Source organism: Xenopus laevis, chromosome 1L (assembly GCF_017654675.1).
Source record: "Xenopus laevis strain J_2021 chromosome 1L, Xenopus_laevis_v10.1, whole genome shotgun sequence".
Taxonomy (NCBI): Eukaryota; Metazoa; Chordata; class Amphibia; order Anura; family Pipidae; genus Xenopus; species Xenopus laevis.
This window is the reverse complement of record NC_054371.1, coordinates 95,841,676-95,867,871: the sequence shown is the minus strand read 5'-3', so window position 1 is coordinate 95,867,871 and position 26,196 is coordinate 95,841,676. Positions and strand designations below refer to the sequence as shown.

The window sequence follows — 26,196 nt, the reverse complement described above, 5'->3', positions numbered from 1 at the left end:
ATAAATCTATTAAGCTTTGACTGTACCTTGGCTATAACAGTTTTAGGAACTTCTGTAGGTAATACTCGAAAATAGTATAGTATTTTAGGAAGAATTATCATTTTTATAGCATTTATTTTGCCAAACCAGGAGACATATAATTTTTTCCATCCGGACAGTGTCTTATCAATTTCTAACCAAAGTGCAGGGTAGTTAGCTTGGTATAACTCTTCCAATTTAGAAGTTATTTTGACCCCCAAATAAATCAAATTCTTATCCCTCCATTGGAAGTCAAAGTTAAGTTGGAGCAATTTCTTTTGCATCAAAGATATTCCTAAAGGTAAGGCTTCTGATTTTGTCGGATTTATTTTAAGGCCTGAAATCACGCCAAAGCTATCAAGAATATTAAACAAGTGGGGTAATGATGTTAGCGGTTTAGTTATTGTCATTAACATATCGTCTGCAAATAGCATTTGTTTATGCAGTTGCTGACCTATTGAAACTCCAGTTATTCCAGGATCTTGTCTGATTAAAGTAGCTTCTTGTGGTTTTTATACCATTTCTTCTGATAAGAGTTTAGAATAATATTGAGAACTGTTTCTTATTGTTTGTTTTATTTCTAATTTTGTTTTTAGCACTAATTATTGGGTTTTTAGCAACTCTGTAAGCATTTGTGAATTACTGATCAGTGTAAATTAGCATGTTTATGATTTATCTACATAATCTACTTTATTGGTCTAAAGGTTTTTGAACCAAGATATAAAATTAGCCAAGCGCCTGAAGGGACTTTATTTAAAATAATAATTTTAAAATATGTGTGTGACAGCATGGATTAACTTTCTGTAAAGGTTTTAAAGCAATGCAGAGAAAATCTCATGCTACCTCCCTAAGACCCCCCCCCCCCAACCACCACCTTTCCCCCTGTTTCATGCTCAGACCTGTTCTCTGGGATGCAGGCAGCTCACTTGTGGCAGGCAGAGTACCTGTAGATCCAGGAGTAGGCAGTGTGTAAGGTGCACAATTAGAAGGAGCTCGTGGTCCACCATGCTGGAAGGATGTAGTAGTAGTAGTAGTAGTAGGAAGAGAGGAGGAGGAAGGGGCAGAAGTAAGCAGAGCAGGCCCATGGTACAGTGGCTGAGTTGTAGTTTGGTAAGTTGAGGTAAAAGAAGAATTTTGGTAGGGTGTAGCAGAAGAAACAGTAGATTGGGGTTGGGGCTCATAGACAGCAGGGCCCCCAGAGCCATAAGAATACTGTTGTGATTGTAAAAAGGCTGCATAGAAAGAAAGGGAGAGGAAACAGTAATCAGTAAAAGTTAGAATATTGAGATGAATAAAAAAATATATATATATATATATATATATATATTTATACTGTATACTGTACATATATACAAACACACATATATATATATCCATCCAACCAGATCGTACTCCGTGGTTAAAACATAGCATTAATTAGCTTGTTTAAAATGTAACAAAGTTTAATCCCATTTGCAACATAATATGTCACTTATCTGTTTGTAGTCCAGCAATTGCGCTACAGTATAAAGCACTCAAGCAACATTTTGGGAAATATTCCTTCCCTTTCTTAAGCGTTTGCATCGTGCAGTAGCATGTATGACTCCATCATTGCATACAGATCCCCTTCATGCCGGGCTTGATTTGGCTTTGTATATCAAACTACTTGATAAGAGTACCTACAAAAACAAATGCAGATCGAAATCCCGATTGAATCCCTGTGGGCTAAGAGTGCCCAACCTATCAATCCATTTTACCTCTGCCCTTTTCAATGCTAGAGTATGATCCCCTCCTCTTTTGGGTGGTGGAACGTACTGGATGACCCTAAATCTCTGGTCATCTGATGTATGTCCCTGTTCTAAACAATGTCTGGATACAGGAAGTGATCTATTCCCTGTATTTATGGTTGATCTATGTTGGGAAAACCTATCCCTAACTTTTTGTGCGGTTTCCCCAACGTAGACCAACCCACATGGACAAATTAGCATATATATATATATATATATATATATATATATATATATATATATATATATATATATATATATATATATATATATATATATATATATATATATATATACTGCAAAGTTCGTATCACATGTGTTGTAACCCCTGATTTTATATTTCTTATCTATATGAGGATCAAACTCTGGGCCCATAAGTACATAGCGACACTGAGCACAACCTTTACATTTATATATACCTTCTCTCTTAGGACCTCAAAACATTACCTTTTTTGGGGGTATATGTATATCTGCATTTACTACCTTCCTGTCTATAGTGGCTCCTCTACGGTAAGACATCATGGGACCTTGTTGAAACTCTGGAATTAGAGGATATGCTTCTCTCAATAAGTGCCAAGGTTTGTCCAATATAGATTTAAATTTTGGACTCTGGAATTAGAGGATATGCTTCTCTCAATAAGTGCCAATGTTTGTCCAATATAGATTTAAATTTTGGACTTGCTGAATTATATTGGGACACATAAGCCAATCTATTTCTCCCAGTACCACAATCTCTCGATTGACCTCTCAGGGTACCATCTCTTGCCAACTGTTTACTTTTCTGAATCACCTAACTGGGATATCCCGTATCTTTTAGTTTATTGCTCATAGTTTACAGATCTTGTTCCAAAGCTATTGGGTTATTTGTGATTTTACTTACTCATGTGAATTGACTGGTAGGAATTGACCTTTTGCCTGAAGGGGATGGAAGCTATCATAAGAAAGGAGTTGGTTACGATCTGTGGGCTTAGTATAAATCCGGGTATCAAACCCTGTCTGTGTTCATGTGACTAGTAACTGCTTGGAGATCCGCTTTAATCGTGAATTTAATATCATTATGGGCTCCATTAATCGAATCACGGAAGGCGGCCAAGGACTCCAGGTCACCCTGCCATAGGAGGAACACGTCATCGATGTACCTCCACCAGGCAAAACAATACCTAGTGAAGAGTACATTTCGAAGGACATGCTCCTCCTCAAACCAACCCATGAATGAGTTGGCATATGACGGAGCAACCCTGGAGCCCATGGCCGTCCCCCGCATCTGCAAGTAATATTTGTCCTGAAATTGAAAGTAGTTTCTATGTTATATGAAGCTCAACATCTCCATGAAGAAATCTCTGCATCACAATACAGACCTGACCGTTTTAGAATAATCCTGGCCGCTTTTAAACCATCCATGTGAAGGATTGGGGTATACAGACTAGCTACATCAAAGGTAGCCAGCCAAATATCACCCTCTATCTTCGGTATCTGTGATATCTTATCTAAAAAATCATTAGTGTCTCTCACATATGATTTGGTCATTTGTATTAGAGGACCCAGTATTTTATCCAATGTTTCTGCCACATTGCTCGTCAGGAATCCTATACCGGCCACAATCGGCCTCCCAGCTGGATTTACAGGGTCCTTATGTATTTTGGGTAAGACATATATGAGAGGGATTATGGGATAATCCACAGTCATATATGCCCTAGATGTCTCAGTGATAACTCCCAACTGAGCCGCATTCCGCAGTAAACCATCTAGTTCTTTCTTAAAGAAACCTGTGGGGTCACCCTTTAATTCAATACATACTGTTGAATCAGAAAGCAGTCTGTTGATTTCAGATAGATATTTGTCTGTGTCCAACACAACAATCGCTCCTCCCTTATCTGAGGGTTTTATTGTTATGCGTGACATAGAGGACAATTGTGATAAGGTGTCTATTTCCAGACGGCTCATATTGTAACCACTAGAGCTTAATGATGTCTTTACATCTGTTTTAAACTTTTGTATATATGTTTCTACAGCAGAGTAGGATGTAGGTGGAACAAATTTGCTTTTACATCTCAAACCCAATTTTTTTTATATCAAAACCTTGTATGGGCACTGTAGCTCCACTGGTTGTTTCCTGAGTAATATTTTGTGAAAAATGTACTTTAGTCTTAACAAGCAGGAAAAAAAACAGTATAAGGGTTTGGCATGTGGTTGATCGGGTAGACAAATTATTGGGTGGGGCTGGGCACGACCCAACTGTCTTAGTGCATATCGGTACTAATGACAAAGTGAATGGTAGATGGAAGACCTTAAAGAGTGATTTCAGGGATCTAGGCTCTATGATAAGTGAAAGGTCTTCCAATGTCATCTTTTCTGAAATTTTGCCTGTGCCACGTGCACGTTTTGGAAGACAGCGGGAGCTTAGGGAGCTAAATGCGTAGCTCAAATCTTGGTGTAGGAAGGAAGGGTTTGGGTTCCTAGAGCACTGGGCTGATTTTTCCTTGGGGTACAAACTAAACAGTTGTGACGGTTTGCACCTCAATGAAAGGGGATCCACTGTGCTAGGGGAAAGAATGACTAAGAGGTTGGAGGAGTGTTTAAACTAAGCAAGGGGGGGGCGGGTGAGATAAAGAATTATGGGGAAGCTAGGGTAGACGGGGCAGTGGGGTTAGTAAGGGGTCATTGGGGAGGAGTGAGGGGGGCATATAGTTTACCAGTTAAGGAGGTCCCTCTGTTACAAGGAAAACAGAATAATGCTAACTTAACATATAATTCTTCACTAAGTAATGCAAATTTCAAAAGTAAAAGCAGTAACCTCCGCTGTATGCTGGCAAATGCACGGAGTTTGTCAGGTAAAATGGGAGACCTAGAATTAATTGCATGCTCTAATTATGATATAATTGGTATCACTGAGACTTGGTGGGATGAAACATGTGACTGGACTGTGAATTTAAATGGTTACACCCTTTTTAGAAGGGACAGAGGGATAAAAAAAGGTGGAGGAGTGTGTTTGTATGTAAAGCCTGAATTAAAGCCATGCTCTAAAGAAATAACCATAACTGGCACTGGTGAGGGTGTAGAATCCCTCTGGGTAGAGATTTTGATTGGGCAAAAGGTTGCAAAGAGAATTATCATTGGTGTATGCTATAAACCACCTCGTATAATTGTCGAGTATGAAGCCCAGCTACTCTTGCAGATACAAGCTGCTTCACAGCTGGGTCAAGTTGTTGCTATGGGTGACTTCAATTATCCAGGCATTGACTGGGGTAATGGGGTTGCCAAGACAGAAAAAGCTAGTAGGTTTGTTTGTAAATATGCTGAATGACTTTTTATTCCAGCTCGTTCAAGAACCTACTAGGAATAACTCACTTTTGGACCTTGTAATAACTAATAATACTGAACTCATCTCTAACATTTGTGTGGGTGAGCATTTAGGGAATAGTGATCATAACATGGTCTCCTTTGAGATTCTGTTGCAGAAGCAATTATATAAGGGAGTAACAAACACTAAATTTCAGACGTGCAAACTTTGACAGTATAAGGGCATCTCTGCAACATATTAAGTGGGAAATGCTTTTCACAGGGTTAAACACGGAACAAAAATGGGAAGTCTTAAAAATGCTGCTTAATAAATATACATGTCAGTATATTCCCCTTGTAAGCAAGGAACAAGGTTGCAAGGCAAAACCTTTTTGGTTCAATAGAAGTGTTGGTGTTGAGGTGGGTAAGAAAAGGCGTGCTTTTAAGGCTTTCAAGGCTTTTCATTTATAAGGTACAAGGAGGCCAATAAATCATGCAAAAAAGCTATAAAGAAAGCTAAAATTGATATGGAAAAGGATATTGCAGCATGCAGTAAAAAGAATCCAAAATTATTTTTTAAATATCTTATTAGTAAAAAAATGAAGCAGGAAGGAGTGGGACCTTTAGTTTCAGAGGGGGGTCAGCTGGCTGATGAAAACAAATTAAAAGCGCAGATTCTGAATTCATATTTTTCATCTGTCTATACAAAGGAGGAACCAGTTATTGACGGTTTCCTTCTTAATAGTCCCAATTCTAGTAATACAACTAATGATGCATGGTTCACAAATGAGAAAATTCAAAAGAGACTAGAACATGTTAAGATAAACAAAGGTATTCATCCCAGTGTACTTAGCGAGCTTAGCTCTGTGATTGCTTAATTTTTCAAGATTCATTTAGGTCTAGCATCGTGCCGAGAGACTGGCACTATGTGCTAATGTGGTGCCTCTATTCAAAAAAGGATCCCGTTCTCAGCCTCAAAATTATAGGCCAGTTGGTCTGACGTCAGTAGCAGGAAAGCTTTTTGAAAGCTTTCCCTGCCAGCCGTTTTGTCCTAGATGCGAACATCTACTGCCAAGCAGTTTTTAGATATTTTGCACTCTTTCACTTTAAGGGCCTTTCCTGGGGCGGTCTTTTAGTTTACCTAGGAAAACAATATATTGTTTTTTTCAGGACAACCTGAACTTTAAAAATATGCAAGAATTTTGGTGTAATTCTACTTCTGTAAAAAAATATAGGCTTCTAAGTGTCTAATAAAATGAAAAAAATCATGTTTCACAAAGAACAATCACATATATCAGAAAGATCATTTATTTTATGTACGAGAACACAGCCGATTTGGAAAGGTCTATGTCTCCTGAACGCGGCAATACCAAATATATAGAGTTTTATGGAGATTTCTCACTTGTATAGCTCAAAATCTACAAGCAGTACACTACCAAATTTCCAAAGCACCGCTCCCCAAACGGCATACTTCTGATTTCAAGGCCAAACATTCCACTAACAGTAGGTTTACCCTAGAAAACTACCCATTATTAGAAAGAACAGATTCTGGTGAATCAAAAATGGGTGAATCAAAAATGGGTAAATATATCTTTGAACTCCAAACTACCTAGTTGTAATTGTTACCTAAAGTTATTATGTTTTATAGAAATTGGTGAATTTTTTTAAAAATGACCTCAAAGCTTCCACTCTACAGTATCATATCATTACGTTTCAATGTAAAACACCTCAAATATAAAAGCCTGGGGTCCATTGAACAGTTTGATGGCCAATATGTATAGGTGTACCCAAGCATGTGGTTATATAGGTGTCCTAAAATGTAGACACCTCATTTGAGCTATCAGTTCTGTAATTCCAGATACTGCAAAATCAACACAATTACATAGTTTGGGGGGGGGGGCAAAGTTAGAAAAATGCACGTTCACCCCAGAAAACCATATATTTTCGGAAAGTACACATTCCCCTGAATCCAAATTGGGTATGCATGTCTTTCTACTTCAAAGCACCAAGCCGCAGACCCTTCCTACATTTGGCAATTTTGGTGCCATTTTCTAAAATCACCTCAAAACTTCCAACCTGCAAGATTGTATTTCCAACATACTATTATGTATCAATATAAATAACCCCAAATATGAAAGCCTGGGGTCCCCTGAACAGTTTGATGCCCAATATGTATAGGTGTACCCAAGCACGTGGCATATAAGGGCCCCAAAAGGAAGACCCCCATATGGTCTGTCATTTCAGGTACTGCAAAATCAACACATATACATTGTTTTGGGGGGGGGGGCAAAGATAGAAAAAAGTAAGTTCACCCCAGAAAACCATATATTTTTGGAAAGTACACATTCCCACAAATCTAAATTTGGTATGCATGTCTTTGTACTACAAAGTACCAAGCCGCAAACCATTCCTAAATTTGGTGATTTTGGTGACATTTCCAAAAATCACCTCAAAATTTCTACCCTGCATCATCGTAAATAAAAATAGTGCATATGAGTTTTCTCCGCTGCCGATTCGCCTTCTGTGAACATAGACCATTGACTTCATATTATGTGCCTCAAGACCCTCCTAACAGCAAAGACCCCAAAAAACCATATGTTTTTGGAAAGTACACATTCTGACGAATCCAACAAAGATAAAGATGTCTTTCTACACCAAACTGCAAAGCTTTTCTAAACTTAGAGGTTTTTACAACATTTCTGAAAATTGCCTAAAAATTTTGCAGTTTGTCACATTTTTCGCACACAATGTTTTACATACAAAGAAAAATCTCCCTAAATATGGACGTCAGAGGTCTAACGAATAGCTTGATGCCCAATATGCATAGATTTACCAAAGTATGTGGTGTGTACGGACCCCAAATGAAAAACATGCATATGAATTTTCACACTAGCCAAGTAAGCTGCTGAAAACAGTACCCCGACTTTGCGTTATGTGTTGTAAAACTCCCAAACTGTAAAAAGCCCCCAGAACACCATATATTTTTGGAAAGTACATATTTTGACGGATCAAACAAAGTAAAATATATCTTTTTATACCAAAGCACCAAACAGCGAAACTATACTAAAGATACATAAGAAAAAATAATGCAGGGATAATATTGCAATAAAACCACAAAAATTGTGTGAATCAATGAAATAACAAAATGACTGATCCAACAGCATAATTAGTGGCCAAAATCGATTACCCAATAGTCATGCTGCCAAAACAAATGGTTTTAGGGGTAAAAAAATACAAATTAGTAAAATGAAAAAGTAAAAAAATAAAAAAGCAGTCTTTGTGAGTTTTTTGTGTATACACTCTAAAGGTGGTGTGACAGTGTGTATATAAGTGTGAAATAAAGTGCAAATAAGTGTACATAACTTTACAAAAAAAATTAAAAATGAAATAAAAAAAATCTTTACTAAAATGAGTGTGTAAGTGTGTAACTGTGTATAGATGTATACCAGTGTAGTGTAGTGTGTGTGTAGTGTGTAAAATAAAGGCCACTTACCGTTGCTGGAGCAGGAGGGACAGTCAGATTGCTCTTGAGCAGCGTGTATGCTGAGTCACTGCAGCCAGGAAGTGCGTGGACGTTCTTGGCAGTTAAAGCCCTTGCCTGCCAGAACGTACAGCGTACATGCTTGGCAGGCAAAGGGTTAAAGGATAAGATACCGGACTGTATAGCAATATTATGAGTGTATGCCAGCATGGTTTAATGGGTAATAGATCTTGCCAGACTAACTTAATTTCTTTTTATGAGAAGGTAAGCACTTTGCTAAAGCATTTGATACAGTGCCACACAAAAGGTTACTGGTTAAATTAAGGAATGTTGGCCTGGAACATAGTATTTGTACCTGGATAGAGTACTGGCTAAAAGATAGACTACAAAGAGTGGTGGTAAATGGAACATTTTCTAATTGGACCTGCTGCGTACCACAGGGCTCTGTACTAGGTCCCTTGCTTTTCAACTTGTTTATTAATGACCTGGGGGTGGGCATTGAAAGTACTGTTTCTATTTTTGCAGATGATACTAAAATGTGCAGAACTATAGGTTCCATTCAGGATGCTGCCACTTTGCAGAGTGATTTGTCTAAGTTGGAAAACTGGGCAGCAAACTGGAAAATGAGGTTCAATGTTGATAAATGCAAGGTTATGCACTTTGCCATTTAGTGTATAACTTGCATTTATATTATTTTGGCCAGTGTGTTGGGAGTTTCCTTAAATGAGAAAGATCTAGGGGTTTTTTTAGATAACAAGTTGTCTAATTCTGGGCAGTGTCATTCTGTGGCTACTAAAGCAAATTAAGTTCTGTCTTGCATAAAAAAGGGAATTAACTCAAGGGATGAAAACATAATTATGCCTCTTTATAGGTCCCTGGTGAGGCCTCATCTGGAGTATGCAGTGCAGTTTTGGACTCCAGTCCTTAAGAGGGATATAAATGAGCTGGAGAGAGTGCAGAGACGTGCAACTAAACTGGTGGAAAAAGGCGCTTGCGAGGGGACATGATTACACATTACAAGTACATTAGAGGACATTATAGACAAATAGCAGGGGACGTTTTTACCCATAAAGAGGATCACCGTACCAGAGGCCACCCCTTTAGACTAGAAGAAAAGAACTTTAATTTGAAGCAACGTAGGGGGTTCTTCACGGTCAGGACAGTGAGGTTGTAGAATGCACTGCCAGGTAATGTTGTAATGGCTGATTCAGTTAATGCCTTTAAGAATGGCTTGGATGATTCTTTGGACAGACAGAATATCAAAGGCTATTGTGATACTAAACTCTATAGTTAGTATAGGTATGGGTATATATAATTTGTGTGAAAGTAGGGAGGGGTGTGTGTGTATGGATGATGGGTTTTCATTTGGAGGGTTTGGACTTGATGGTCTTTGTCTTTTTTCAACCCGATTTAACTATGTAACTAACTATGTAAGTCCACCTGTAATTGGAAAGAGTCAAGTTTGGATGTAGGACAATAGTTAAGGCCATATGATAGGACTTTAATCTGTGGTGGTGTTAATTCCACAGATGAAAGATTGTATACTATTTGTTGCAAACTTCTCTCCTGGGTTGTATCTTCCGTTCCCTCTGGGGTTCCAAGTCTTTTTCTGCCCCTTCTGGTCTTTCGCCTCCTGTTGATAAAAAATTTAAACCTCTTTCTCAGGAACGGTCAGAGGTTCGTCCCAGTCTATCTCGTGGTTGTTGAATATAATGTCTACCGCTATCACGTCCGCGGCTCGATTGTGTCCAATTATACACATGGCCTTTTTCACAATCGAGAGTGTCTCTGTCAAACTTTTGTTTTTGCGAACAATCACTTCTCTTTTATATCTCTCGTATAGTCCATTTTGTAGTTTAACCTGGTGACCTGGAGTCCTTGGCCACCTTCCGTGATTCGAGTAATGGAGCCCATAATGATATTAAATTCAAGATGATAGCGGATCTCCAAGCAGTTACTTTTCTATATGTACTAGTCACATGAACACAGACAGAGTTTGATACCCGGATTTATACTAAGCCCACAGATCGTAACCAACTCCTTTCTAATGATAGCTTCCATCCCCCTTCAGGCAAAAGGTCAATTCCTAACAGTCAATTCACACGAGTAAGTAGAATCACAAATAACCCAATAGCTTTGGAACAAGATCTCGAAACAGTGAGCAATATAGTAAAAGATAGGGGATATCCCAGTGAGGTGATTCAGAACAATAAACAGTCGGCAAGAGATGGTACCCTAATAGGTCAATCGAGAGATCATGGTACTGGGAGAAATAGATTGTCTTATGTGTCCCAATAAAATTCAGCAAGTCCAAAATTTAAATCTATATTGGACAAACATTGGCACTTATTGAAAGAAGCATATCCTCTAATTCCAGAGTTTCAACAAGGTCCCATGATGTCTTACTGTAGAGGAGCCACTATAGGGAGGAAGTTAGTAAATGAAGATATACATATACCCCCAAAAAAGGTAATGTTTTGGGGTCCTAAGAGAGAAGGTATGTATAAATGTAAAGGTTGCGCTCAGTGTCGATATGGACTTACGGGCCCAGAGTTTGATCATCCCCATATAGATAAGAAATATAAAATCAGGGGTTACAACACATGTGATACGAACTTTGCGGTATATAAACTAATTTGTCCATGTGAGTTGGTCTATGTTGGGGAAACCACACAAAAAGTGAGGGATAGGTTTTCCCAACATAGATCAACCATAAATACAGGGAATAGATCACTTCCTGTATCCAGACATTGTTTAGAACAGGGACATACATCAGATGACCTGAGATTTAGGGTCATCCAGTACGTTCCACCACCCAAAAGAGGAGGGGATCGTACTCTAGCATTGAAAAGGGCAGAGGTAAAATGGATTGATAGGTTGGGCACTCTTAGCCCACAGGGATTCAATCGGGATTTCGATCTGCATTTGTTTTTGTAGGTGCTCTTATCAAGACAGTAGTTTCATATACAAAGCCAAATCAAGTCTGTTATGTATAGTGGAAAATATTCATGCAACTAATTGTCAATGCTTTCTGCAGCTTTTTCTGTAACCATGGACTCTTGATAGTAATGGGTGGGTGGAGTGGGTGTCCGCTTACGTGCAGATCCGTCCCTATTATGAGGACGCGTCATCACAGTGATCGCCTACATTTGTTCCGCCCAGCAAGGAGATGAGCTGTATGCAATGATGGAGTCCTACACGCTACTGCACGATGCAAATGCTTGAGAAAGGGAAGGAATTTTTCCAGAAACGTCGCTTGAGTGCTTTATACTGTAGCGCAATTGCTGGACTACAAACAGATAAGTGACATATTATTTTGCAAATGGTATTAAACTTTGTTACATTTTAAACAAGCTAATAAATGCTATGTTTTAACCACAGAGTGTGATCTGGTTGGATGGATATTGATTGAGGGCGGAATTACTCACCGCTATTCCGATCAGCAACTGTTCCCTTCAGGCTCTACTGCTGCTCATTGTGAGGCAAGTTCTGCCCCAAATATACCAGGCTGAGGAGAACGGCTGCTCCTGGTACTAAATGATCTGCAGCCTGAGTGTTTTATACAAGCCGTGCCGTTATCTCAGTCAGGAAGCTGCATCAGAACAGCAGCCTGGGGTGAAATTGCTGCATATCCACACAAAAAGAACTGCACTACCTCAAAAGCTTGTGGTGTACGTTTGTGTAAAGTCTATCTAGCAGGCTGTGGCATGGAGAGAATTGCCGAAGGGTCTAATCGGTGTGTGTGCGGATCCGTTTCTTTTACACATTTGTGGCATGGAGAGGGCAGCTAAAGTTATTTGATAACTTCTAGACATCCACAATGCAGACAATGCTGGGTCACAGGGCCCTGTAGTAGTACATCGGTACATTACAAGCACCACGAGGCAGTCCGAATCCGGCCGGCAATACAATCCTCTAGGACTTTGTAGCTACAAAAATTGGACTGGATGCGATTACATTAAGGGAAAGAAATGTGAGTGCATTTATTGTTGTTTTTAAGAAGTTATTTTAAATAAAATGGTATTACACTATCTCCGGTTTCCATCCCTGCTCTGGAGGTCTGACAAGGATCACATAAGAGGATTTAATACACACGCTATACAACATGAGTGGTTTGTAAGTAGGCAATTTACCTAAATGGTGGAGGTGTTCCAGATATAAAAACATGCAATCAATTGCTGCACTGGAGAACAAACCCCTACTCTTTACCTGTACTCCTAGAGTATTTTTCTTCTCTAACTAGATGTTTAATAGAGAAAGGGGAGCACTTCTGAAATAAGTCAGTAAAAACACTTGGTGATACCCCTCTTTTTGAGTGAACGTATTACGCTATGTTGGTTCCTAATTTCTGTTGCCACAGGCGCTGATCCCATTGTATATATTTTCCTGGAAATATATATATTTGTTTGGATTTTTTTTCTACAGCTGAGAGACTGTGATGTGATCAGCAAGGAATAACTTAAAGGACTGACACTTTAACTAAAGCAATTAATTTGTTACTGTATCAATATTAGGGATGCACCGAATCCACTAATTTGGATTCGGTCGAATCCCCAAATCCTTAGCAAAAGATTCGGACGAATACCAAATCCTAATGTGCATATGCAAATTAGGGGTGGGAAGAGGAAAATATTTTTTACTTCCTTGTTTTGTGACAAAAAGTCACGCAATTTCCCTCCCCACCCATAATTTTCATATGCAAATGAGGCTTCGGATTCGGTTCAGCAGGGCAGAAGGATTTGGCCGAATTCAAATCCTGCTGAAAAAGGCCGAATCCTGGCCGAATCATCAATATTCAAAAAAATATTCTAAAAAAGCCATCACAGTTCTGGAAAAACATTCTTTGGACAGATGAAATAAAGACCAACCTCTACCAGAATGATGGCAAGAAAAAAGTATGGAGAAGGTGTGGAACAGCTCATGATCCAAAGCATACCACATCATCTGTAAAAGGCGGAGGCAATGTTATGGCTTGGGTGTGCAAGTCCTTTTATCGGCACTCACCACACCTTTCATCATAGGCCGGGTGCTCACCAATTTATCTCATATATCCATTAGAGAAAGCACTTACGGCAAGTATATTGCTTTATACTCATTACCCGAATATAATGTACTGTCTCTTTAAAAATTCGACTTCAACCAGTCGCCATCTAAAACCTGCTGAATTGCTGTTTTAGCCTATGGGGGACCTCCTAGAAATTATTTGGACTCAATTGAAGTTTTTTTTGGGAAAAAAAGTCTATGGGCGTAGTTTTTTTTTGGCGAAAAAAGGCAAAAAAATTCGCCCATCCCTAATATTGAGAGGACTAGCAAAGGGCCAAATGAGCTCTGTGCAGGCTTGTAGGAGCAACTGTGTGTTCAACCTGCTTTTATAATATTTGTCATATTTTTTAACTAAGTGTTTTATTGAAATTTTCGTGAGAAACTATTTATTGAATTGAAAGGTTAATACTATCAGGGGTTAACACAAAAACACTGACTGAATGAAGTCACAATTGATTCTGCACAGTGATTGGTGGTGTTTAAAATAAATGGGTCTTCACTATCTTGATGACGATCTTCTGCAGATCGAAACGACAATAATAATAAAAATATAGACAATAATATGGATGAATAAAGCTCTTTCTAGTATCATGTCATAATACACTGACTTGCCGTGAGTGCTTTCTCTAAAGGCTATATATATATATATATATATATATATATATATATATATTATATATATATATATATATATATATATATATATATATATATATATACACACATACATACATACATTTATATATACACACACACACACACACAGGAATTTACAGGATTAGCATTAAGAGGCAAAACAATTTTGTCCGTACGGAACGGGCAGATTCATCAAGGGTCAAATTTCGAATTTAAAAAACTTTGAAATTCAAATTCAAAAAGACGAACTGAAATTAAGTTTTTTAAATTAGAAATTCGACCCTTGATAAATCTGCCCCCTACTGTATGCAATTACACATCTCTGGATTTCTAAGAAGTAGAGGACAGACTGCACATAGACTGGTACATACGCTGTGAGTAAGGAGGTCTGGGAGCCATCTGAGAGTTCATGTTGTAAGAGGGAGAACTGGTATCCACTGAGGGTCCTAAAGCCAGTGCAGCAGAGGGATAAATGGAACCAGGAATATTAAACCCAGGAGGCAGTGCACTGTTTCTCTACAACACAAGAAAGAAATGGGTGAACTGTTATGTTTAAGTTTAGAACAATTAAGAGCAAATACAAGTATGCATAGTGTAAGCTACTGTACATTTATCAGTTTTCTACCTTCTTGTACTAGTTTTGCTTTGTACATTATTGGTCCAACTAATTTGACTCTATTGAACCTGTAAAACTTCACACTTTAATTCCCATAATCAATATTTCAGTGATACAAGCATAACTCTCTCCCACATGTTTTTCTACCATGTAGTGGCCAATATAGTTATAAAAGACAAATAAACTACAAAATGTAATTCTGATTTTATATCTACACAAGTTTGGCTACAATGTGCGTAGTTACCTAAACCAACCATTCAGCAGGTAGCAGTTACTGGTCAGCTATTTAAAAGCAAAAATATCATTGGTTGCTGTGGTTACTGTAGCTGGGGAATATAGCACGGAAGTTACAGAACAGAACCCTTTAAATGCCACATAACATAGATTCTGTGTTCTGGAGCATATCCTTGCTCCTTCCCCTAGGCAATGAGCGGAGCAGGTGGGAAAGGGGCCCCTGTGGCGCAATCGTCCAGGGGCCCCATAGATGCAACAGACACACGTGTCTGAGCGCTGCTGCTGCACTAACTTCCACCTTCCTGCAGCGACGCCCACGACAGGGATCAACGGATCTGGCTACTTCTACTCCTCCTTTTAATGTAATAAGCTTTGTTACAAAATTCAGAAATTTGATAAAAACCGTTAAGTTCAGCATAGCTTTATAGTTTAGCAGTTTGCAATAGAAACACATATTTACCCATATTGGATTCGTCAGAATGTGTACTTTCTGAAAATATATGGTTTTCTAGGGTCTCTGTACTGTTAGGGGTCTTATGTCACATAATACACATACCTGGTGCTTATATTGCAGCAGCCAGCGTGTCAGCCGTGAAAATTTATATACACTACTGTCATTTGTGGGTCTCTGTACGCCACATAGTTTGCTAAATCTATGCATACTGGGCATCAAAGTGTTCAGTAGAGCCCTGTCGTTTATATGTAAGTTGTTTAATGCTGATACGTTATGAAATGTAAGGCATATAAAGCACTGCGTATCTTGACAGCGCTATATAAATAAATGATGATGATGATATAATTTGGTAAAATTCAAGCTTTGTGACGATTTTCAGAAATTTGATAAAAACCGTTACGTTCAGCATAGCTTTATAGTTTGGCAGTTTGCAATAGAAACACATATTTACGCATATTGGATTCGTCAGAATGTGTACTTTCTTAAAATATATGGTGTTCTAGGGTCTCTGTTCTGTTAGGGGTCTTATGTCACATAACACACATACCAGGTGCTTATATTGCAGCAGCCAGCGGGTCAGCCGTGACAATTTATATACACAATTGTCATTTGGGGGTCCCTGTGCGCCACATAGTTTGTTAAATCTATGCATATTGGGCATCCAACTGTTCAGTAGAATGCGGATACATTACAAATGTGGGGCATATAATGGGGGTAAAATTCAAGCTTTTGAGACGATTTTCATAAATTTGCTAAAAACCGTTACGTTCAGTATAGCTTTACAGTTTGAAGTAGAAACACATATTTACCCATATTGGATTCATTAGAATGTGTACTTTCGGAAAATATATGGTTTACTAGGGTCTCTATGCTGTTAGGGGGTCTTATAGTGCATAATACACATACCAGGTGCTTGTTTTGTAGCAGTCAGAGTGTCATACGTGAAGTGCCATATGTATTATTTTCATTTGGGGCTCTCTGTATGCCACGTAGTTTGGTAAGTCTTTTCATATCAGGCATCAAACTGTTTAGTAGACCCCTGGCGTTCATATTAAGAATGCCTTTTGCTGGTACGTTACAAAATGTGGGGTTATGTTTAGCAGTCGAAAGATGTAATTACCTGCTTTGGATTCGCTAGAATGTGTACTTTCAGAAAATATATGGTTTTCTAGGGTCTCCATACTGTAATGGAGTCTCATGGCACATAATACACATACCAGGTGCTTATGTTGTGGTAGCCAGTGTGTCAAATGTGAAAATTCATATGCACTATTTGGACTTGGGAGGTCTCTGTTTGGTGAATCGATGAATATTCATATTTAGGATGCTTTATGCTGGTAATAATACATGGACAATACGATGCTGGAAAGTTGAAGCTTTGAGGCAATTTTCAGATATCACCAAAACCACTAAATTTGTGAAAGCCTTGCAACTCAGTTGTTTGGAGCAGATTTGGTAGAATGTGTACTTTACAAAAAATATATGGTTTTGGGGGGTAAACCTATATTTCCACAAAAAATTTAGTCAATGTATTAATTTTTCATTAGCTGAAGTTACCCACGGGACTATTTGTATGCGCTTAACTTCATTTTGGGGCCTCTAAATGCCAGATGCTTTGGTAAACCTATGCACAATGGGCACCAAACTGTTTGGAGGACCCCTGGCAGTCATGATACATGGGTGAAATGATGCTGAAAGTTGAAGCTTTGAGGCAATATGCAGATATTTTATCAAAACCGTCAATTTTGGGAAAGCCTTGCGACTCAGTAGTTTGGAAAAGAAAGGCATGGGTACCGATTTTAGTTTCGGTAGAATGTGTACTTTACAATAAATATATGGTTTTGGGGGGTAAACCTTTATTTCTGTGTTTTTACCCCCCCCCAACAAAAATGAAGTCAATGTGTTACTTTTTCATTAGCGGATATATTATTCAAATTGCAGGTGAGTGATTACTCACCAAAGTTAATCATCTCTCAAAGAAGATAATTAACTGGCAGAGGATTCCCACTTTCCAAACATTGCTTTCTAGATTTATGAATGGCTTATTTAGCTAAAGCCAGGAGCAAGTAGGAGAGAAGGTCTTTCTCTTAATAGGGATACTAGGCATCCAAAAATATTAACATGAGGGGAAAAGTGTAACCAAAACTGCAGGTAAAGCTTCCTCAAAGAGCCAATAGAGGTTGCAGTCTGGCATACGTAAAATAAGCATGAAACACAGACTCTCCTTTGCTGCAGAATGGACAAGCAGCTGGGGAGTCTGTAAAACGAGCTAAATACTCTCCAGTGCTCAATGCACCATGGAGCACTTCCAACTCAAGTCTCCAGTGGGTCTAGCACCAAGCTGGAATAAAGAGCTCGCCATTGAGGTCTTTCACCCTCATTAAGCACACGTCTCCAAATAGTGTGAGGGTGAGGGCAAGGAAGTGTACAGTGTGAAGCATTAGAGAGTACAACAGCTTTCTTGTTATATCATGAAAGCGTGTCAATGGAAAATTCTCCAACTGGCTCAAGTTGGGGGAAGGAGGTGCTTGGGGGGATTGACGGGTTTTGGGTGCTGTTATTATGTCTGGAGGTGAGGAGTTCCAAGGTGGACGTCGCTCTCCAGCATGTAAAACCCCATCAATGAAGGTGTGAGAATCAGCAGAGATTGTGTCCTTGATTTCCTTGAGCAGACCATGTGGAACCCTAGTGGTGAGGAATGCATTGCATAACTGCCTGAGTCCACCCAATCTGATTTCTCAAAATTCAGGAGATCCCTAACTCTGGTTAACCCAGCCTGGCAAAGGCGACGGCGGATGCTGATGGATTCCAACATCCTAGTCTTAAAAGATGGATTGTAAAGTAGGGGCTCATTTAGAATGTCTTCCCCTTGAATGCCTCCTTGCCTTAACATGGAGACCATGCTCTTTAGAGTGTCTTGGTAGTAAGCTGGCAGGGTTGAAAGGGTTCTTAGGAAACCCTCAGGTTCAATGACAAACAACTGCCGGTCATACCCCATATTGCGTGCCTGGCGATAAAAGCTCAATGCTAAAGTACACCACTGTGGAGAAGGATCTGCATACAAGTATCTCTGTATTTGCTGGAGACGGAAGGTGTGCACTTGAGAATGTATGCATACGACTCCCTGACCTCCCTCTCTCAACGGGAGGCTTGAGACACCAGTACAAACCCAGTGCTTTCCTATCCAGAGAAAGTCCATTAACCTTCTCTGGATCTTAGCAATGAATTCTTGGGTTGGGCTAAGACATATCATCCACTACCAGAGCTGAGAGGCCACCAGCTGATTGATCAATAAAGCCCTCCCCCTCATAGAAAGTACTTTAGCAAAACCCTTCCACTTTCCCAGGTGGGTTAGAACATGCTCCTCAAGTTCAATGAAATTCTGTGAGACAGGGTGCTCCTTAGCTTATAGGTAGACCTCGAAATATTTAATGATATTACTCTCCCATGAGTCACGAAAAGCAGGAGGCAGGAAATCTACCTGTAGAGAACCCTCCAGTTGATCCCGGCAGATGAGGCACCAGCGTAGACCTCTTGACACTCTTGTGCCCGCTCAAGATCAACTAGGTCCTGGGCCACAAGAATTAGATCATCAGCATAGGCTGAGTGAACCACCCTCATGTCAAGTTCTTTGAGCACCAGTCCCGTGAGCCTTTTCCTTAGAAGACAGGAGGGGCTCAATGTCCAGCGAGTACAGTTGTCCCAACAAGGGGCATCCTTGCCGAACTCCTCGTCCAAAGGCCAGAGGTGCAGTCAGAGACCAGTTGATTTTAACTAACTCTGCAGAGGCATACATTGTTTTCAGGTAGCCCGCAAACTGTGGGCCAAAGCTATAGGCCTGCAGAGTGCTTTTAAGATATTGGTGATCTACCCTGTCAAATGCCTTCTCGTGATCCAGAGAGAGAAAAGCAAGAGATAGACCAGATCTCGGATTAGGAAAGACATTATCAAAAATTGTCAGACCGGGGACTATATAGGACTGGTCAGGATGAATCACCTCTGCCAGCACAGATTTGAGCCTGAGTGAGATAGCTTTGGCCACGATCTTAGTCTGTGCTGAGCAGTGAGACTGGTCTCCAGTTTTTAATAAGGTGGAGATCCCCCTTCTTAGAAAGTATAACAAGACCTAACGCGTTTCGTGCCTGTTGGGGCACTTACTCATAGGCTGTGAGCCTATGAGTAAGTGCCCCAACAGGCACGAAACACGTTAGGTCTTGTTTCCTATATCAGAATAAATGTTTCAATTATTTTAACTGACTGATTTATCATTGTTGGAGGCATCCACATCTCTTTTCGGAACGTTGTCCTGGACTTGCACCCTGGGACTGGGGTGAACTGTGAGTAAATCGTCCAAGAATAACTTAATAATTATTTTTGATTTACTATTATGAGTAGTACCAACTATATTTATTTTGTGGCATTGGCACAAACCCTACTACTGAATTAAGGAGAGTACCTTAAACATTCGGAAAGGGTTCCGACAGCCATTTGTATTAAAGGCCATTACTGAGTGTTAGGAAGTGCTTTAACCCTCATCAAGGTCTTTTGAGACAAAAATTTTTGTCAAACTTCATTATACAGAGATATTCCGCTGTTCCATAGTTCTTGGCCTCTTTTATGACTTTAATGTATTATCTTTTGACAATTGAGGGGATTGATAATTTCCCCTCTCTTCTAGAGCTTTGAGAATCTCTCCACAAGATGTTGCAGGAAAATCAGAATCACTTTTCTGGAGACCCTGCAATGGCTCATGTGTTCCCTCAACTTCACTTGAAACACATTTGGAAGTGTTTGACACAGAAGCAACAGAAACAATTAGCTCCTCAGCAACAGGGGGAGCTTTGGAGGCACGATGGTTAGCCTCTGCCCTCTCCACTGCCTCCTGTGCCTCCTGGATGGCAATAACATTGAGGTCAGTGGAAGACAAGGGAGGAGAGATCTTAGCATGAAGAGTAGAGTTTGTCTGGCTACCATCCTCCGTATTTACAACTCCACCCTCACCATCCTCCCCAGCAGTCTCATCTGCAGGGTCCTGTATGGGGGTTAGCCCAATATTTTCCCCCTCCTGGAGTGAAATACCCTGAGGCATTAAAAACTGAGGCTGGTTGTAGTTCCCAAATCTCAGCACCTCAGGAACACTGACTGCCCACTCTGCAGGAGTCTCAGTAGGTGTCCCTTTACACTCCAGGAGAAGATTTTTCAAATTATTTTGAGGCAGATGCTGCACCCCTGACTCTGTGGGGAGACCCACACTGCCATGTTCAAAGCCATGCAGACCATTAACCTCATTATTCCCCACCTGGTCTGGAGGCAAGAGTGCATGGTCTGACACCGGTTGATTGCGATCAACAGCTGGGCCAGACAATGTCCTCACACGAGGAGCAGATGTTTTGCTGCCCTTTTTACCCTTGGATGGGGGTGCTCCATCATTAACCACTGATGCCCATTCCTCAGGTACTGGCCAGTTTGATTTAAATGTCCTCTTTTTCTTGGCATCTGAAGAGGAAAGGCCACTATCTGCCCCAACCCAACAGGTATTGCAATCATGGGTATCCCCACACCGTCAGGGGTGCCCATAACAGGGGTACAATTTTGTGGCAGGAACAACTATGGCCCTGAGGGATGCATTGACATTTTTTCCCACCTTCTCTTTTGCTGCAAATGCATGCTGCAGCCTTAGATATCTTCAGTGAAGAAGGAGGAGGTTTGGATGTTGTAGAGGTGGGTTGTGTAACAGGCACCTTGAGGTTCTTTAGTGAAGGAGATATTCCCTTTGAGGACCTTGCTGAAAAAGTCCCAGCAGGATAAGATGTTTTATTTGAGGCACTGGGGGCAGGAATAGGGGCTGCGGTCTTAATATGCCCTTTGGGGCAACTCTGACGAGTGTGCCACAGGTTCTTGCAAAGGAAGCACCTCACTTCCTCTGTGCTGTTTTTTTATACAGCACCCCTTCAAACTGAACCCCAAAATACCTCTCAATAGTGTCTTGACCACAAGTTATTAGTAGTTGCACCTGCCATTTAAAGGAAAGGATGCACCTCAGTCTGCCCTCCTTACATCCCAGGGGAATTTTAGATATATTTGATTTTAACTCCCCAAGGGCTTGCAGGTGGAGATACAACAAGTGGTCTTGCAGAAGGGGGGCACATTAGATAAAACCACCCATGTGCCCAATCCTTCTAGGGGTTCTACAGAGACATAACTCCCTCCCACTGTGATACCCCTCTGCACCAGAGTATGAACTGCAGTTAGTGCACGTGCAAAGATTATGGCTTTCTCATACATTTTACTTGCTGCCACTATTGCAGAGGGGCCCACCACTTCAGTTGCAGCCTTTATATAAGCCTCTATGCCATGAACACTTGACATTAGGTATCTGACGCCATGCTCCTTTGCTCTACCCCAGCAGTGACTTGGCTTGGGTTGCTGCCAATAGCCATTGCCTGTGCAAATGTTTTAGCAGGGGTCACATTGGCTGCAGCAGCAGAAGTAGAGGCAGTGGGACTTTTTGATATGGACTCTGACTGGTGTTTCCTTGCAGAGCTACAGCTGGGTTTTTCAGATCCTTTTGCTTTAGAACTCTGAGGTTTTTTTTTAAAAACTTTTATAACTTTCCTTTTTATTCCCTCCCATTATTTTACAAAACAACCCACAAAAAAAGAAAGCTTTATACTGTTGATGAACAAAAAAATAGTTGAGAAGCTCTAGCAGGGAGAGGGTTAATGTGAGCAGGTGCCTGGGAGCTGCACTGCTGCTGCTGAAAAGATTTTATATTTTTAAATCCTTCTCCCTTTGGCTTTCTCTCTTCACAAAACTGAGTGCAAAATCAAAATAACCACTCAATCTGTACAAAAAGTAAACAATTTGTGCTGAAACAGCAGGAAAAGACAAGTGAAACTGACACCCAGATGCGGGAGAGGGTTAGGGAATCTAACAGTGAGTTTGTAGCCCAGAGGAAGTGAAGGGAACTGGGCTAGCAATTACTCACCTTCTGGATTAAAAAAAATCAATTTTTAGTAAAGAAAATCAACTCAAAACTTCACAAATTTCACCCACCAAGTGGACAACACATTCACACACAACTGAAAAGAAAAAATCCTGTCTTAAACAGGGATTTCAATGCTTAATTCAGCACCAAACAGAGAGCTTTCTCCTCTGTGTTTTTCTTTAGCTGAAGGAACCCACAGGACTATTTGTATGCGATAACCATTTTGGGGCCTCTATATACAAGATACTTTGGTAAACCTATGCACAATGGGTACCAAACTGTTTGGAAGACCCCAGGCAATCCTATTTAGGGTGCTTTTTCTTGGTACGTAATGACACATGGGTGATATGATACTGGAAAATTGAAGCTTTGCGGCAATTGTCAGATATTTCCCCAAAACCGACCATTTTGGGAAAGCCTTGCGACTCCGTAGTTTGGAGCAGAAAGGCATGAGTACCCATTTTAGATTCAACAGAATGTGTTCTTTCCAAAAATATATGGTTTTGGGGGTAAACCTATATTTCTGTGTTTTTACCCCACAAAACATGCAGTCAACGTGTTGATTTTTCAGTAGCTGAAGTAAAGTCCTGGACAATTCGGATGTACTAACTTCATATTGGGGTCTCTAAATGTTAGATACTTTGGTAACCTATGCACAATGGGCATCAAACTGTTCAGTGGACCTGAAATCATATTCAGGGTTCTTTTTCTTGGTACCTAATAAAGTGTGAGATATGCAGAGCAGCAAAATAAAACCTTTGAAGTGATGTTTCCGAATTTTGATGCAAAATGCTTTGTCTGAACAAAGCATTTTATAAAAAATGCTTTGTTCAGACAAGCTTTGATGTTTGGTAGTTAGGAGTAGAGAGACATAGTTACTCATTTTGGAATCAGCAGAATGTGTACTTTTCAAAACTATATGTTTTTTTTGGGGTAAACCTACTGTTTCAGGATTTTTTGGCCTTGGAATCTAAAGTATATCTTTTCCTGCCTTCGTGCTTTCATAATTCGGTAACAGTTTTTGCTGTACAGAAGTCCTAAATCTCCCTAAAATTATACATATCTGACATTGGCACGTTCGAGAGACATAAGGCGTTTCAAATCAGTTTTATTTTCATGCATAAAATGAAATATTTTTCTGGTATGAATTCATATACTTTGAAAAATAGGAATTTTTACTTTTTTTAGGTATTTAGCATTATAAATCTTTTGCAGAGGTGGAAATACATGAAAACTCAGGCATATTTAGAAAGGTCAGGTTTTCCCAAAAAAAAAACAATGTATAGTTTTCCTAGGTAAATTATAGGTTTCCCCTCAGAAAATGCCCCTTAAGTGAGAGAGCACAAAATGTTTCAAAAACGTCTGGCATTTCGCGTAACCAAAATGTGAAATCTGCTGGCATTTAAAGGGTTAAAGCTGTGGCTTACCTTTATGGTAACTTTTATTATTATTATTTATTATTACATTTATTATTATTATTATTATTATTAAAAAAGGATCCTGTTCTCAGACTCAAAACTATAGGCCAGTTAGTCTGACGTCAATGGTAGGAAAGCTTTTCGAAGGGTTAATAAAGGATTAGATAGTGGACTTTATAGCAAATCATAATACTATGAGTGTGGGCTGGCATGGTTTTATGTGTAATAGATCTTGCCAGACTAGTAGTAGTTTCCTTAAATGAGAAGGATCTAGGGATTTTTGTAGATAAGTTGTCTAATTCTGGGCAGTGTCATTCTGTGGCTACATAAAGTACATAAAGCTAATAAAGGTCTGTCTTGCATAAAAAAGGGCATTAACTCAAGGGATAAAAACATAATTATGCCTCTTTATAGGTCCCTGGTGAGGCCTCATCTGGAGTATGCAGTGCCGTTTGGACTCCAGTCCTTAAGGGATATAAATGAGCTGGAGAGAGTGCAGAGACGTGCAACTACTGTAAATTGGTTAGAGGGATGGAAGACTTAAATTATGAGGATGGGGTTGTTTTCTCTGGAAAAAAGGCGCTTGCAAGGGGACATGATTACATTTAACAAGTACATTAGAGGACATTATAAACAAATAGCAGGGGACCTTTTAACCCATAAAGTGGATCACCGTAGCAGAAGCCACCCCTTTAGACTAGAAGAAAAGAACTTTCATTTTAAGCAACGTAGGGGGTTCTTCACAGTCAGGACAGTGAGGTTGTGGAATGCACTGCCGGGTGATGTTGTGATGGCTGATTCAGTTAATGCCTTTAAGAATGGCTTGAAAGATTTTTTGGACAGGCATAATATCAAAGGCTAATGTGATAAAAAAAACTCTATAGTTAGTATAGGTATGGCTATATATAATTTATGTGAAAGTAGAGAGGGGTGTGTGTATGGATGCTGGGTTTTCATTTGGAGGGGTTGAACTTGATGTCTTTTTTCAACCCAATTTTACTATGTAACTATGTAACTATTATGTTATAGAACGGCGAATTCTAAGCAACTTTTCAATTGGTTTTCATTATTTTTTTATAGTTATTTGCTTTTTTCTTCTGACTGTTTGCAGCTTTCAAATGGGCTTCGCTGACTCCCTTCTAAAAAATAAATGCTCTGTAAAGCTGCAAATGTATTGCTATTGTTACTTTTTATTACTGATCCTTCTATTCAGGCCCTCTCCTATTCATATTCCAGTCTCTTATTCATAAAAAATGAAATCCAATTGCAAATTGTCTCAGAATATCACTATCTACATCATACTAAAAGTTATCTCAAAGGTGAAGAATCCCTTTAAGGATTTCAAATAGATACAACGAAACAAACATTATTTTAAAGATTTGCTGTTTAAAGAGGAAAAGTGATGTTAATCCTAAGAATGGTTATCCCTACAACAGCATGCAATAGAGAGACTCAATAAAGTAAATAAATGTTGTATTGATTGAGGGAATGCATATATGCATGGCAAATTTAGTGGTAAAAAAAGAGGTGGACCTGGCTTGGATCACAATTTAATACCTGTGTATCAAAGGAGGAGGCAGCTGCTGAAAATCTGGGAGTGGCAGTAGGGTTTTTGTTACTCCAAGTGACGGTGGGGGCAATTGTAGCCTGAATTAAACAAAGAAATAACATATCACTGGAACAATTTTGTCCCATCACACAGCACTACTTGTATAGTTAAAAGAGGAATTTGTATTCTTACCTGTAAAATTCCTTTTCCCTTCACTAAAATAGACCACAGGAACTAAAGAGTTGAATTCACCTTCCAGGAGGAATAGACACTAAGGGGCCCATTTATCATGCTGTGTTAACCATTGGAGACAAACATTACCGGTGATGGTGCCCATTGCAAACAGATCATTGCTTTTGTTTCCTAATGTGTAGATCACTGTTGAAAACTACTGATTGGTTACTATGGGCAACATCACCAGTGATATTTTTCTCCAATGTTTTACACAGCATGATAGATAGGCCCTTAAGTGAAAGCCCACCCAGGGTGCTGGCAAGCAGGGCAGGCTCCACCTCTCTTGGAAGTCTGACACAACCCAGAAGTCAAACTTAATCTAAACCAGAACAGTAACCATATAGAACAATGATGTCCACCTGGGGGCCTGCGGTCCACTTTTGGCCATGATCCCTCCCTTGCGTAGCTCCCACATGCTTGCCTTGTGTAAGCTTTAACCCTTTGCCTGCCAAGCACGTACGTGTACGTGCTGGCAGGCAA

The 26,196-nt window shown here is 39.7% G+C and overlaps 1 protein-coding gene across 18 annotated transcripts in view; it reads right to left on the bottom strand.

Annotated features, from left to right (window-relative positions):
* The window catches only part of LOC108711672 (protein transport protein Sec31A), a 232,555-nt gene that overhangs the window by 50,035 nt on the left and 156,324 nt on the right, over positions 1–26,196 (bottom strand). For 12 of the 18 annotated variants that reach the window (XM_041591387.1, XM_041591395.1, XM_041591430.1 and 9 more), the window contains 3 exons: positions 25,491–25,580; positions 14,595–14,739; positions 918–1,250 (listed from right to left, as the gene is read on the bottom strand). In XM_041591387.1, the coding sequence (XP_041447321.1) occupies positions 918–1,250; positions 14,595–14,739; positions 25,491–25,580 (568 nt within the window). The remainder of the gene's footprint in view (positions 1–917; positions 1,251–14,594; positions 14,740–25,490; positions 25,581–26,196) is intronic. The other 6 variants (XM_041591391.1, XM_041591438.1, XM_018253623.2 and 3 more) reach the window with 3 other exon arrangements.